Genomic DNA, 16190 nt, shown 5'->3' on the forward strand with positions numbered 1-16190 from the left:
GAAGCATTCATTTCAATATACTGCATGTGTACTCTTTCATAATAGCTACTCTGCTTTCTTTAAAAAGACTTGTCTGAGGCATCCAGACTGTGAATCTGCTCGTATTAACAAAGATGGAGTTTTTCATCGGATGAGACTAGCTTTGGAACAGGTGATAGAAATTGTAACTGACTCTAGACCAAATGGAGAAAGTGAAATGGCCCCCATCAGCATATATTCTGGCATCAAAGAATTCAAGGTAAGAGTAGAAATAATATTGTTTTCTACAGCCTGTAAAGTACCTCTTAACTAGGATTTTGTGGGGGAAAAAAGTGGTTTCAGATTTGAAATCATGGAGCTGCATCACTTCAGAGGTGTTGACTTAAATAACTGTCTCAAAATGTTAAAGAATCTGTCAAGAGGTGACTATAATTTAATTTTCATTGCCAAAACACGCCTCTCCTTCTGAATCAGTTTGCATTCAGAACTCTAATGTGTTGTTGAGGTGATGCATTGACATTGAATAAACTGAATTATCAGGATCTGCTCAGACCTTCATTAACATAGTTGTTGTTTGAGAATTCTTGCTTTTTAAGTGTTAATGTTTTTAAAACTGCACACAAAAATATTCTTACAAACATTTAAATGAGCAAACTGTCATTTAAAAGAAATCTTCTGAATTGAAATTGTAGCTCAATGGTCTTTTTTCCTCATAAAGGCTTTCCTAAATTTCACACTCCATTAAGAACAGTTAATGAGCAACCATGGCTTACTGCTTTTGAGTGTGTCACTTTGATTCAATTTATTTGTTTATCCATTTCCCCTCTTTGAATTTCCACTGAAATTTTTTAAGAGTGCCCCAAAGTATTAAATTTGCTACATACACATTTTTAGAAAACTACTCAAAATGGATAACATGGATGTGGAAGGATGAAACAAAATTGGAGCATATATTTTATTTCTGAAACTTCCTGAACTTAGAAACTTTTTATTGACAGCAGTAGAACAATTATGTATTTGCTGTTATTCCTGATAAGGGACTAGTAAACTGCTGGATGTATTATCACTTTTAAGAAACATTCCAAACCCCAAACTGCTGGTCTGGACACAAGGAAATTGTTGGATTACTTTGAACATAAGGGAGTAGTTTTAAAAAGCATTAGGGAAAAAAATAAAATGTAAAATGATAGATCTGCTTTCTGCATTTGTGTCACAACTAAATCATGTAAATTCTCAAAGAAATGATGTGCTTCTTTTTCAGAATAAGGTGGAAGGTCTCCGTGAGAATCTTTATTTTCTCTCAAAAGAGAACCTTTCAACAATGCTGGAAGTTATCCTGGAACATACAGAAGACTTCACAGACTCTGCCTATACCAGTCATGAGCACAGAGAGCACATTTTGGAGCTGTCTAAGCAAGCTAAAATGGAACTAGAGCAGCTGGTTTCAGTGTGGATGCAAGCTGTAAGAGCTTTTTAGCAAAGTAAATCTTTTCATCTCTACTTTGAAAAGAAATTTTGAATGCAGTCTTTCTTCTGGTCTAGGAAGAGAGAACTGGGTGTATTCCTCACAGTGGGAGCTGATCAAGGAAGCCACAGTTTGTTCTGTGCTTTTGCAGCTTCCATATGTTCTGTCCTCCCCCTACCCAGTGGTATTGCTTCATTGATTCTTTGATGGCTAAATTAGGCTACTGATGGCAGTAGACTAATTTTAATGAAGATGTGAGTGGAAACAAGGCCGTGAACAGAAGTATCACTGCACAGTCTTAAATAGTGAAGTCTTTTGGTGGAGTAATACAGAGATTTCAATTGTCTTGATCCCATAGCTGTGACCACAGTTTTCTGTCTTTTTTTCAACTGAAACAGTTAAACTATTGGAAAGGGAAACATTGTAAAAAATTGCCTGGGTTTTAATATTATAGAGAGAAGAGAAACAGTAAGGCTATTTTTGTTTGTCCTTTTTTACATTATTTAAATGATGGTAGCTTTTAGAAAAGAATCATGTTAAGCCTGCCTCTATCATTTGTCTTACTTGTTCCTGAAAATGATAGAAGGTACATGCAAAAGGGGAAGCAAAGCAAAGATGGAAAATGCAGCTTCTGGTTTTGATGCTGACTTGCTTTCAGTCTTGCTCCTGGGGATATGTGTAGCACAAAGTCTTATCAACACTCTGAAATAAGGCAGATGTGTCCTGGTATAGGATATTTACTTAACTGAGTGTGTCTTATGAGAAAGAATTTTGTTCCTTTTTTCCTCTTTGAATCAGGTACTGCTGTCAGGTGTTTTTAATGCAGTAGTGTAGTTTGAAGGGCATATAAATATTACTGATAATACAGAATATTGTTTTGACAAACAAGACACATAGAGAATATCAATTTTATAGACTCCCTTTAACTATAGGAGCTAAACCTGTGTTTAGCTTGGTGTTGGTGGTTAGCCCTGGTAGGCAGCTGTGCAAACACTGCTCAGCAATAACTAACACTGTGTTGTCAGCACTGCCTTTATCACAAATCTGAAGCAGCAGCATGCCAGATTTGTAAAGAGAGTTAATTCTATCCCAGCCAAAACCAGGATACGTGGTTATTTCTTAGTTCTCTTACTGGTGGAAAATAATACCTCTAAATAATTTACAGGCTACGTTTCAAGAGATAGAAATGAGAGCCTAGTTCAAGATTATGCATATATATGATCTGTGAAAATAGTTGGACGTGCACATGTGTGCTTATGCATTAAGAATTTTCATTAATAAATAACCCAGCCTAGTTGCGACTATGGACACAGCAGCAGCAGGTAAAATAATAACAGCTCACTGAGGCGGATATTTGGTTTCAGCTCAACAGTTTCATTGCAGGGTGAATGTTCTGAAGAACCAATCTTATAATTCAATATAAAACATTTGGTATAACATTTTTAGGTACCACTTTATTTTAAAAGGGTGTTTATATTAAAAAAAATAATGCCTTAAATGCTTGTTTTACTTTAGGATGGTCAGGTAGATGATTTCTGGCAGATGTCAAGGAAACCCTTTTCCAGAAAAAAGCTCAGTGAGGTTTAAAAATTCCTGTTGAACACAAGCAGTCAATCAAATTGCCTCACAATTGGTGTTAGATTTAATTTGGTGATAAATGTTTTGTATAAAAGAATTTTCCTAGTAGAATATACACAGGCTGCATAAGTCAGAGCATTTCACCTAGAAAGAAAAGGCTGTCTTCTAAAGCTTCTTGAACTAATGACATATGATGTCAAGGTGGAGTTTGCTGGGTTTTTTGTGTAATGTCTTGTTGGTTTCTTCCTTTGCTTTGTAGCAAAACCAAAAGACAAAGGATCTCATGGAAGACTTGGAAGTAGCCATTTTAAAAACATGCCAGTGCATGAATGAACTTAAAAGAGAGGTAAGTGCAGCTTAAGCAAGATAAGGTGAATAAAGGTTTGAATTTCATACTTTTCATAATGAGGTTGTAAAATAGGATCCTGTACCCAAGAAGACTGTTGCCTGCTAATAGACAAGAGTAACCAAATCAGAATTAGGTCATGGATCTAGCTACATCATCTTTGTCCTTACTGATTAGAAATCTGTTGGCTGCATAGGTTCACTGCTAACCCAAAAAAGTGTTTTTGGAAGCAAGTACTGTGTATGTAATCATTATTTTAAATGTAAAGGCAAACTTCCCTTGGGGATGCATACATCACTGTTTGCAAATACATTTTCTTCTAGTGTGTGCCTAAATTAATAAATTATATTTGCAGTTTATTTGTATTTAACTTTTCCTATTGATTTCCTTAGCAGAAATATGTTATGACAGTGCCTTATACTCAGGGGTTTTTTTCTCAGCAGTTGTTAGCTGTGTGTGTGTCTGTAGTAAATCATTGTTCTTTTCCTAAGTGCAAGTATGCTGAGGTCAGCTTGCATACACACATGGAATAGCTGCCTCATTTGGTCCATGGCATGGACTGCACTTGCTGCTCAGGGTCTTCACCCTTCCTAGTGAGGACAGCATTGCTGCCTTGTCTGTTCCACAGAATTGAAGCAAATACAGAATCTCTTTTCTGGCAGCTTCCTAAATATTTGCACATGATTCAGCTATCTTTTCAACTGCTTCAAATTGCTGTTCTTTTAAGCAGAGGGAGAAATGAAGATTAAGAACAGTGAGTTTCAACACAGAGCAGTGCAAAGATGTTGGAGAAGTGTAGTGAACTTGCTTAGGCTGAGCTGTCAGCTGCTGTAACTGGAAAATCTTGACTGCTGAAAAAATCATGCTCCCCTTTTTACCATAGGCAGAATAAGAAATTTTGTCTTCTGGACTGTAGTTCCTGCAGCTGTACTGAAGATTTGAACAGTGCTTTCAATCTGTTTCACTTCAGTTGCACTTCTGCTGTCAGGCAGAGTGTTTGGCTCCAGAAAGTGAAGGATAGATCATTTTTGCACTTTGATTATGTGCTGGTTTGTAATTTGGTCACCATTATGGAGGAGATAAGCAGCAGAGCTTTTCCAAAGTGGCCTTCACTTTGGAATGGGAGCACTTCACAGTGCTATGAGATTATCCTTTTTGAATAACATTGTTCCCAGGTGCTGCATGAGGTGGAAGAGTTCCCAGTCAAATTAGGATGTGACTATTTAATTGCATAGATCATAAAGCAACAGGTGGCTGTAATATGTTGTGTGAAAGAAAGGATTCATGCTCTTAGAAGTAAGTTCAGAGAATTTTGTTGTTTTTGTTGTTCTTTGTGTAGTGATTGAATTGATCCCAGCGTGGCCGTGCTTCTGTACATGGCTGAAGGGTCTCCTGTGGGTCTGACTTGGGGTGCCACAGTGTATCAGTCAGGATTTCTACTGGTTAAATTCAAATACTGTGACTATAATTAAAATGTTTTTGAGAGCCTGAGTGGCTGAGAACAAAAGACAGCCTTGTTAAAGTAGTTAACTCTGTCTTTTTATGGAAGAAATAAAAGTTGTATTCCTTTCTTGAGATGATTTTACCGCTAATGATCAGAGACAGCATTAAGTAGAAGTATATTTCTATTTTGGGTCAGGATGAAAAGAATCTCTAATGAAAAAGTGATCTCTATGTAGTCTACCTATAAATGAGAATTGCCAGTTCCTACTCCAGCATTACAAGCCTTTCAGATATCCTTTCTTCAGAGTTGACTTCATTTCTGGGATTAGTGATTTGTGCTAATTTTTAATGCCATATGAGCAATGTTATATAAATAGTTTATAACAGGTTGTCATAGCTCGTTTTTCCCCCTCTAAAAAACAATTGCAGCAGGTTTTGAGGCAGCAATTCAGTTGTCTTGTCCTTTGTGAAATTAAAAAACAAAGAAGAAGAACCTAATTCTAGATGCACAGGAAGTACTGCCTGAGGAAGGGGGTAAAAATGGAATCCAGTGAATTAAAATCCCCAACATACCATTCTAGTAAAAACTCTTCTGTATGGAGTGAGTTCCAAGCTCATCACATTCATAAGAGCTGGAAAAATACTTCCTCTTGAACACCAAGTTTGTTCTGTACTCAGTCTAGCCTAGCAAAGTGAGTACAGAATTACAAGACTCACAGTAGTCCTATGAGCATATTCTGCTGTTTCCAAAGAGGTTGCTATTTTGGTTTTAGCAATGTCCTTAAGGTAACCTAGTTACTAGAACTAGCAGCAGCTGTCACTGATTCTGTTTTCAACCAGGGTCCTTCACAGGACAGTGTCTGAGTGTGTGTCTGGATTTAGAGATGTGTTTAAATGAGAAGCTTCTCCTTGCTTGCTGGGAGTGTAGGGAGATTGAGACTCCTTCAAGACCCATCTCCTTGTAGAAAAGGTGCTTTATACTTCCCTAAGTCTCTGTCACAAGCTGATAATATTCAAGCTTTTCTTTGCATCACTGATAATTCTAATTTCTAATATGTTATAAATTCAAGTTTTGTGTGGCTTCAGTCTGATTTACACAGCCAATGTGTGTTCTTTAGGAGAAGTGGGATGGCCATTGTGCTTTCCTTCTGCTGAACTTGGTGACCCACAGATTCATGCGCCTGGTTCTTCCTCAGCTGTAACATCATCAGAAGGCAGTGGTGTGATAACTTCATGGCATCAGTTTACCCAGCTGCTCTTTTGTTTCTCTTCATATTTGGTTGTGAAGTTGTTTTTTCTTGTTTGTGGGGAGAGTTTTTTGGCTTTTTGGTTTTATTTTTTTTTATTGCAATGGATTTTGTATTTGAATAGTAATTGAAGAACTAAAACTCCAGATAATAAGCAAGCTGTATATGAGCTTTCATACCAGTGAAGTTTTTGCTTCTTGACAAGTTAATCTGTCTCTTAAGCTTGTTTGACTTGGTACTGGATAAACTTTTTTTTTCTATTTCATGGTTTATCTCTTCTTTTAATGCTATTCAAGGTCCACAGTGCAGCAACATCTCTGGCAGCAGATCTTCTAAAGTACCATACAGATCATATGGTTCTCAAAGCATTAAAAATCACAGGAGTAGAAGGAAATCTTGAAGCTGTAGCAGAATATACTTGCAAGCTATCAGAGCAGAAAGAACAGCTTGTTGAGGTGAGTTCACCCCTGCTTTCATTGTATAGAAAACCTAGAAAATGAGTGGCTGGATTTGCATCAATCTGTGTTCTTTAGGAGGGCTTTGGTCTGTGTTTTTTCAGTTTTATTTTATTTTCCTAGTATGCTGTTGAATTTTGGATTGTTCTTGTCAGGGTCTGAGCCAGATACGTCACTGTGGCATGCAAGTGTTGTAGAAGGGATTTACACTTGTGCCCAATTCTCCTCATGGTCTAGACTCAATCTGTATGTAGACATTTGGCCTAAAATATTAAGGAAAAAAGTAAGTTTCTAGGTCCAAGAGGAAATTATCACCCCTTTCTTTCAAGCACTAGGCATCCTGCAATAGCTGAATCCTAGTATACAGGAATGCTGGAGATACACAATTAAATTTCTTAGTGCAGTGAGTTTGATTTTTTTGAAGATTAGTTAAGAGGGCCACTGAAAATCTTCCTCCTTTGTGACAAGCAGTGTGTGGAGGGGATGTCAGCCGCGTGTATTTTGTTGCTGTCTCTCACAGATGAGCAGAGGCACCTGTGCCAGCAGGAGACATACAAATATAGATCACTTTGATCTGAAATATGGTGATGCCAGCAGCTGTACTTGCTTCATATCCAATACTCATTTCTAAAAATTATGCTATACAGGGCTTGAGGATTCCTCCCAGAAATATGAATATGCAGAAGCAACACCCTTGAACTTCCAGGACTGGCAAAACAATGCTTTGAATTTTTAATTTCAACTTTAATATCTTCTTGATCTGTGGCTATTTTGTGTTCTAGTGAGACATCAAATTTTTTTTTTCAGGCATAACCAGAAGGTGTGTGAGACCTTGCAGCATGTCCTGATGATGTGCAATAAGTTTCATACATGCTGTCTCTGACTTACAAATTCCTTTTGATCTGAAAACTTCCATGTTCCTTTCAAGCCAAAGTTCACTCTTAATCTTCCTAAAAAAAAGCTGAAGGATAAAGTATTACTTCCCTAAACTAATTTGGCACTGATTTGCTCAAAGATAATTTAGTCCATTGGATGATGATGAAAACCTAAATTTTCCACGTGGTTGCTTATTGCTGAATAAGCCTGTTCTTATTTATTCTACAGTTTTTCCGAGTTCTGTATTTGTGTTCACCTTCAGTTTTATTCAGACATAAATATGTGAAATTGTTTTTGTTTTACTTTAGTTATTAAGACTTTCCTTTCTGTTAATGGTTTTCCACACCTTTCAAGTCAGGATTTAGCCCCATTTTTATTATTAATTCTCCCTGAGTAGCACCCAGCTGTGCAGTCCCCAGTAAATATTTGATAGGGCAATCAATAACTTTGTGTTTGTTTGTACACCTTATTTTTGTATGTACAACTTTTCTCACTATTAATAGATGCACATTTTTTACAATTCTTTTAATTTTTTAAAAATAATTCAGATGTGTCGCTTACTGAGGCATGTTTCTGGAACTGAGCCCCTTGAGATAACTTGCATACATGCAGAGGATACCTTTCAGGTCACTGGCCCACAGGTATGTTCAGCTTTTAACTGGCCTCTTCTACTACACATAAATCAATAAAAATTCCTTGTGTGAATTTTTAGGAGACCTAATGTTTACCTGTTCAAAGCATTGATTTCTAAGAAGGAATTTTGTTCTGTGCTGGGTGGGAGCTAAAAGAATGCACAAGGAAGGTCATCCAGCCTGCAATTGTCAGATGAATACGCTACGAAGACGCAATAGTAGCAGTTTAATTCTGTGTTTTGCCTGGGGAGGCATTTGTGAATTCATGTGGAACACTATGTACTAGGACTTACAGGAGCAAATGCTTTGTTCTTTGTCCAGATAATTTCTGCTGCAGAAACTCTGGCATTACATCCATCTAGCAAGATTGCAAAAGAAAATCTTGAGGTGTTCTGCGAGGCCTGGGAGTCTCAACTGAGTGACATGTCTCTGTTGCTAAGAGAAATCAACGATGTGTTTGAAGGAAGAAGAGGTAAGAAGGCTGTGTAGAAATAGAAAAATGGAACTTGATATCTAAAAATTTTAAGTGTGATTTAGCAAATTCTGTTTTCTTAAGAGTGGAGTGCAGTAAACAGTTCCACATCCTGTGGGATCTAGGTAGTAATACACAAATATGTTGGGTTTGTATAGATATCAAATCAGGCTGCTTATTGACTTTTTTCAAAATAAAGCAACCAAATATTTAAAGGCCTGATTTACTATAAGATTAAGCTAGTAAGATTAGCTATGTTTAATTTTCTGCACTGGGATTAGTTCTAGCAAATCAAATGGAGCTGTTGAAAGGACACAAAAGTGTTTGACACAGCTCTTTGCCAGCAGTGTCCAAATACAAGGGGTGGTAGGGCTTTCACCCACCCCTTGTTTTGTCTTGGACATATTATCAATTCATGACAGTCGAGATACAACTTGAATTGTGACATGTTTACTTAATGTCCTGTATTTGTAGAAAATACGTATATACATATACGTTCTATACTGTCAGCTTGCCTTGTATTCACTTCATAATGTAGTGAATGTAGTTATTTGATTTTTAAACTGCTGTCCTTTCTCCTGGATGGAATTTCTGACGACTCTACACAATCTTGGGATATTTTCTCTGGTTGGTAAGTTTATTGGTATTTGTACAACATGTAGAAGAAAAGCTTGGAATCTTAAGGAAAAAAAATTCTGTGTCTACTTTTAGCATAGGGTAATTTTCCTTTAAAATGGAAGACATTTTGGTTTTTATTTTTATACCACATAATTTTCTTTCAGATTATTTCTTTAGTGTAGCCTGTCACACTTCTTATAGCTATGTCTTTGTTTCAGTCTTTAGGGTATAATTGCATACAGATAGAATGTAATATATAATAATACTGAATGTCTTGTATTTTTAAGAAAATTGCTCAGGTTCGAAAGCTTAGATTTAGCTAAATATGGGCACTTAATTTTTTGTATCTAAGATACAGAAAATGTAAATCCTTATTCAGGTTAGATGACACTTTATCGATGATACAATACTTCAGCTTGCTGTTGAGTCCTCTTTTCATTTTCAGATTTGATTTTGTAGTTTGAATTTCTGTTCTTGATTATTTGTGTAAGCAGTTCTTTACTGCCAGCATTTTGAGCACAGTAGCAACCAATCACGGAGTGTAACATCTTAAATTGTTGTTGCTGGTTGGTGAATGAGTGTGTGCCTGAGCCTCAAGACTTGTAAAAAGAAAACATGTGTTGAAATTCTGAGTGGGTTTACAACAATTGTGTGTACTTCAGGTTATTGGCAGTTTGAGACTTCTGAGAAAAACATGATTGTTATCCCAGCTGTTCTTCCACCTTATTCTGAAATACCACATAAAATTGTGCAGAGAGCCTGTTTATGGGCCCTTTAACTTTCAGCAGATTTTTTGTTTGTTTGTTTTGGGAGCCAGGGTCAAATTCACTTTCCTTAAAGAGAATATTTTATAACATGAAGCTCAAATTCTGCTATTGTAAATTTGTTAGAATAAATTTGGAATCTTTAGGAATTTGGAATCTACTGATCATGCGGTATCTGATTTTATTCATATTCATACAATGGTCTAGCAAGGTTGAATGATAACCTTTTTATATATTTATATCTATCTCTGTGTGTGTGTGTGTGTGCATACACATATATATATAGATATTACTGTATTTAAAAATGATAGGATGAGAATCATGCAGCCACAGCAAAGCATATCCTTGGCTCTCCAAACAAATTGTTCTTGATGTCAGATGCCCAGCCTCCTCTGTAGTTAATAACTTTCTCTTGGGGCTGCTGATGGCAGATAACACATTTTCCATAAGTGGTATTTTCCACTTTAAATAAAGCATCATTTCACAAGGGCAGCCCAGTGTCCTTGCTTAAAGGAGGGAAAGGAGAATGGGTAGGTGTTGCTGAGCAGGTTGGAGGCCATCATGAGTGATGGTCTTCTCATTTGTGTGAAGTGAAGACTTCTCATTTGGCATAACCACCCAAGTGTGTTCTTGTTAGTGACTCTCATTTCCTCAGTCTTTCTTTCAGCATAAAGTGTTCTGATCCCACCACTGGTAAGATACTGAGCATTGCCTGTGTTCTCTCTGTGGCCTCGGGTGTGTTAGATATTGTATTGTCAAAACGCTGTTAAGAAATCTCTATTTCCCTTGTCATATGGCCCAGACCTTCCTCTGAATTTGGATTGTTTCATAGGTGCCACCAATTACGTCCTTAGAAGTAATTGGATCTCTTATATCCACCTGTCTTCCACAAAGTTTTCCTCTGTTTTGTGGGCTAATCTGGTTTTGTTTGTTTTCTCTTGTTGGACTTCAGAGTGACTCTTATCATTAAAAAAAAAAGGGAGGGGAAAAAAATCTCACCTGAGCACCCCCACCTTTTTTCTACCAGAAAATACTCTGAAATTACTTTGCCACTTCCAACATTTTTCTTCTCCAAGAAAACACACCTGGTGATCCAGTAAATAAATGAAACTAACGTATTTACTTGCTAAAAGGTTATAGGAGTGGCATTCACAAAACTTTGCCTCCAAACACAATGGAGTTGTCACAATATTTGATAAGGCTTTATTCTTCTTGTAATTCATTATACTTGTCTTAATGTTGAGGTTGGTAAAAGTGTCTTTATTTTACAGACTAAAATGTATCAAGTGCTTTATTCATAGTAAAATTGTGACTGTATGTAAGAAGAGATAGAATTACAGTATATTTTTTTTTCTCCTCAGTTTAAAATCTTGTATTTTTGTACTACCAATTTAAATGTTTGGCTTTGTTAGAGAGTTCAGAATACAGCTTAAGATGCAAAAATTGAATGGTGAATAAATGTGCTGGACACATCAAATAAAAGAAGCATTTTTCGGATTACACTAGATTCACATTGTTTATACTCATTTCTTTATTTTCTCGAGCAATTGCATAGCTCCTTTATCCAGTGGGGTTTTTTTCATAACATAAAATGAGGTATTTCTCATGCTGAGATCCCAAATGCACATGGGAGGAGCTGGATTTAACTTGAAAGTGAAGCAGTATTTTACTCAATTTTAATGAAATTATACCAGAACATGCCCAAATTGAAAAGGGCTTCTCCAGGGCAGCAGGATTCACAGGCACGATGGGGTGGGGAAGGTTGGTGAGCGCAGCACAGCCCAGTAACCTTCATTTGTTTTTGGGAAATATTCCTGAGCTGTGCAGAATTCTACAGCTAGGTAGAGTTGTCCTTCTTTGCTGAATCCTAAACCACTTTTTAATGCAGTGGTGAGGAGGCCTGTTCTCCACAGTGTTGGTGTGTCCAGGCTGGGATGAGGAGGGTGACAGGCTCCTTGAGAGGATAACCCTTCTCCCCTGCCAGGCATGGGAAGTTTGATTCTGCCCACAGAGGGATTGTTTAGTTCATTTCCATTTGGTGCTTAACTCTGAGGCTCTTGCACTTTGAGATGAACCACCTGACAAAAGTACCTTTCATCAAACCAAGTTGCTGGATGTCAGCCAAGCTCTTTTTTCTGATGTTTTGGTTTGAACATGGTGGAGAGGAATGTAAATAAATGATCTTCTGGTTTGCTTCCTTGTAACTGGGCTTACAAGGCAGCAAAGAAGTGAGAGAATGGTTTCTGAAGATAACATACTTCTCTGCTCTCCTCTTTTGTTTTGCTCACTTGATTTGAGAGGAGTTGAATGACCATGAGATTTCTGAAGGACTGTAGGTGATGAATAGGTGATACAGATCCGAATTAGGAGGCTCAGATTCCAGGAAGAAGAGTGAAGCAGGCATGCTGCCATACTCTCAGAGAAGAAGTGACGTCAAAAGTGGGAATTGAAAGTTGAAATAGGAGTATTATGGAGGGAAAACCAGGACTGGAACTAGTAGAAAGCAGAAAATTGGAAGACAGAGAATGAAATAATGAAAATGAATTTTAAGTGAAAAAAAATTAAAAAGGAAAAACATGTTTAAGAAAACACATTGGGAAAAACACAGGCAGAGTAAAATAAAAAGAAGACCATCATGTGGTGAAAAAAGCCTCTTGAAATAATAGCAAAGATCTGACACAGAAACTAAGGAAATTAAATACCAAAAAAATTACGTATGTATATTCTGTTAATGGAATCAAATAAAAGTTCTCTGATTACACTGATGGAATTAAGTATTTTCTGATTAAGTAGGATTTTCTCTGACCTGAGTTGATCTGCTCCTTTGAAAGGTCTTGGTTTCTGTGGGTCCAGTGAAGTGTGTTTTTTGTGTGTGTATTTTGTGATCCTTAGAGGTTTTGACAATGTTCAAGAAATAAGTAGTTAGATCTTTCTTCTTTTTGAATATGGTGAGCAATGAAACCCTGCTAAGGTAAATAATGAGAATTAGTAGAAGAGCAAAGGCAATTTTTATTTTCTTCTGTTTGCCACCACTTTCCATTTGGTTTCCATTAATTCTGAATGCCTGCCTTGTGTGTGCAAGTACTGTGTCATTGCAGTGAGCATTTTTATTCCATTTGTTATGTCAAAGCTTTCTGTGTTTGAACTTTTTAACAAGACACAACATGTTTTTACATAGCTCCAAGGAGATCTTTTATGCTGCAGCATTTAAAATTGCAAGTTCACTTTTGTTCTTGGTATGTCTTACATGCCCTTTAGCTGATGTTTTGATGTATAGGATGTTGTAAATGACTTCTCATAATTTGTATTGGTCTTTAGGGGGGAAGTCTTGCTTGGATACATGTTAGGGCAATTAATATCCGAATAACACTGCATTCTGAAAAAAAAATGGTTATGCATCTTGTGCCCTGTTAGCTCATTTATCTTCTGCAAAACTGCACAGGGGAAGGAAAAAGTGATCTTAGGAAGGAAAGTTACATTTTTCCTATTTTTCAAGAGGGTTGAAGGACACTTGTTGGCGTCCTAAAATTGTAGGAGTCAGTTGCCTAGATACAGAGATTTTGATCTTCCTGTTGTGTCAGGAGATAAAGGGCATGCTTTCAAAAAATCCTGAATGCACAAAAGAACTGTCTTCTGAGGACTCAGAATGGAACTTCTCTAGGAGCTGATGCAAGAGGAGGAATTAGCAATTGTAGCAACTGAATCTATTGTAATGAATGCTAGTCTTTGTAGACTATTGTATCTTCTGGTAATTGAAACTCTGATCTTAGGCTGTTAGCCCAGGCAGTGTTTCTTCTTGAAAATAAAGTCTTATCAACTTTTAGGTAACACCCAAAAAGGATTTTTTTCTTTCTTAATTTATTTTGCTCAGACTTGGATTATTGTAGGCTCCTGGCAATACAAGAAACAATTCAATAAGTGTAAAATGCTGTAGAACTTCCTTCTTCATAAAATACAGCACACATGGGATACGTATAGTACAACATGAGAGTTTTATTTGCGTTACTTAGGAAAACCTGCCTATGTGTTTCTCACTAGTGGCACTGTCTACTGCAAATTTCAGACCATTCATCCCATGCCAAGAAAAGCCATACATGGAGCTGCAAATTTATGTTTTGTATTTTGCAACAAAATGAGTGTATGTAGCTAGTGAGTCATGGAGAGAGTTGCTTTACTTTCCTTGTGAAATGCATGCAGGAGACTAGAAATCTTACTGAGGAAAATGTTCAGAGAAACTTCCTTAATTGCCAGTTGCTAAAATCTGAGCAGTACAGAGCTCTTGGCCTGTCTCTGAAAGCATGAGACAGAGGACCTTCTGCAGTATTCAGAGAGGAGGAATTACAGGTAAGTAATTTGCTTGTATAGTACTGCAGTTTTAGGAAGGATGAAGTAAGGCATTTGATCCCACTGATTAAAATCTGTATATAAAATTTGGTATAAACCTGTGTGTTCTTCATAGGAGAGAAGCGTGTCTACCTATCACTGCCCAGACCAGGGGTAAGTTGCTTTTGGGTTTTTTGTGGTTTCTTTGTTTCTGCTGTTCTCTGATTTCTTTCCTTGTCACAACCAAATGGGGACCTAACAATATCTTGGTAACACGCATCCTGACTGGATGGCTGACAGTAAAATATCAAAGTTTGTCAATTTATTAAGTGAATAATAAACAGGCTGAAGACAAATGTAACTAGTTATGTTATGTGCTTTAATCACTTTGATTATACATAAACTTTAATTCCTGCTCAATAATTTTTTACCACATAATCTACTTTCATGCTGTATAATTAAAAAGTACATTGTTATTATTAAAACAGTAGGAATATGCTGCAATATACTGAAAATTAAAACAAAAATAAATCATACTACCAAGACTTAACATTAGTTAACCTATTTGTAACAAGGGTTCATTTTCGAGCCTGTTGTAGCCTTTTTAAATAATGAGTTCTTGTTTCCTTCCTTGATCTTAAGTGTTTAATGTAGAGAAAAAAGGTACACCAAATACCCAGTTTTTAGGTGTGAGGTAATTTAATATGGTTAGCTGATTATACTTGATATTACACTGTTTCTGAGAGCATGTTTGTTAGGAAGCCTCCTAAATCTTGATAGTGTCATGCAATCAGTCATTTGATTCACCTGCTGTAAATTGAATCTTTCCATGAGTAGGAAAAAGGGAAAGAATGGTCTCAAAAGGTACAGTAAGCTCTACCTTGTTTCTTTCTCTCCTTGCTTTTTTTCCTTAACCTGTAGAGAAATTTGGGGTTGAAATGGTCCTCTGTCTCCATGTCTTCTGTTGTGCAATTTTAGAGGTTCAAACACAACACAACTTCTGACTCTTAATGAAAAGATAAAAGCTTTATAAATCCAAGATTTGTTTTAAAAGTTTTATAAAGCCAATCTGTGGATTTAAATTGTTAGGCTGCATGAGCATGGGTGAATTTCACAGTTATGGAACTAAATACTGAAACTTTGGATAGGGTTTCTGTCCCTGACCAGTTTGACTAAGACACATAGCTTTTGGATGTCATAATTTAGAGATTAAATGTTTGAAGTCAGAGTCCCATTGATTAAAATGTTTTTTAAAATATTAAATAAAATTTTGTGATCAGCATTTAAACAGTTCTGCTTGCATTGTTTGAAAGGTTTCTGCCTTCCTTTTGGGTTTTGCAAGATACTTAACATTGTGGGGAGTTACAAATGCACAGTTTGAAAGTAGACAGGAAATACAGATGGCATCCACAGGACACCAGAGTTTCTTCACAGAGTGATTTCTTCGCCTAGCTGGTGCTCTGAGCTTTGGAATTGCCACTGTTCCTGGTGCTGCTCCTCTCAGCAGAGCCTCTCCTCCCCCTCTGCCACCACAGATCTGCTGTGCCTGGCTGACGCCCACGCTGTCCCTGCGCAGAGGCCACACTGTTCCTGCCAATCTAATTAGATCACATATTTTGTTACATCTGTTTAATTGCCACTCTGCTGTTTGCTGGTAATGAGTGGCACCCTAGACCATGCTGTAGATGAGGACCAGAGCAGCAGTGATGATTCATGTGTGTACTTAATGCATATTTTTTCTCTAAAGTGTTGAATCATGTTTTAAAAGGAGAATAACGTATCTACTAATCTGACTTTTAATAACAGTACTATTAAAATAATGCAAGGGAACACTAGAGTGGAGAAAACTGCAAAAACATTCTGAGCTTCCTTTAGTTATTTGTGAATTGAAAACCTTATTTGCTGTAAACAGTGCTGGTTTTCTTGAATACCCTTCCATGACTCTGCAGCTTAAATATTTGCCATACCTTCTAGACCAAAATTCGTGTTTAC

General features: G+C 36.9%; 1 protein-coding gene across 1 annotated transcript in view; it reads left to right on the plus strand.

The window, feature by feature from the left end:
* The window catches only part of CTNNAL1 (catenin alpha like 1), a 57659-nt gene that overhangs the window by 34991 nt on the left and 6478 nt on the right, over positions 1 to 16190 (plus strand). The window contains exons 6-12 of the mRNA XM_064705664.1: positions 68 to 238; positions 1241 to 1441; positions 3282 to 3368; positions 6355 to 6513; positions 7938 to 8030; positions 8343 to 8493; positions 14335 to 14372. Of these exons, the coding sequence (XP_064561734.1) occupies positions 68 to 238; positions 1241 to 1441; positions 3282 to 3368; positions 6355 to 6513; positions 7938 to 8030; positions 8343 to 8493; positions 14335 to 14372 (900 nt within the window). The remainder of the gene's footprint in view (positions 1 to 67; positions 239 to 1240; positions 1442 to 3281; positions 3369 to 6354; positions 6514 to 7937; positions 8031 to 8342; positions 8494 to 14334; positions 14373 to 16190) is intronic.

Source organism: Zonotrichia leucophrys, chromosome 2 (genome assembly GCF_028769735.1).
Source record: "Zonotrichia leucophrys gambelii isolate GWCS_2022_RI chromosome 2, RI_Zleu_2.0, whole genome shotgun sequence".
Taxonomy (NCBI): domain Eukaryota; kingdom Metazoa; phylum Chordata; class Aves; order Passeriformes; family Passerellidae; genus Zonotrichia; species Zonotrichia leucophrys.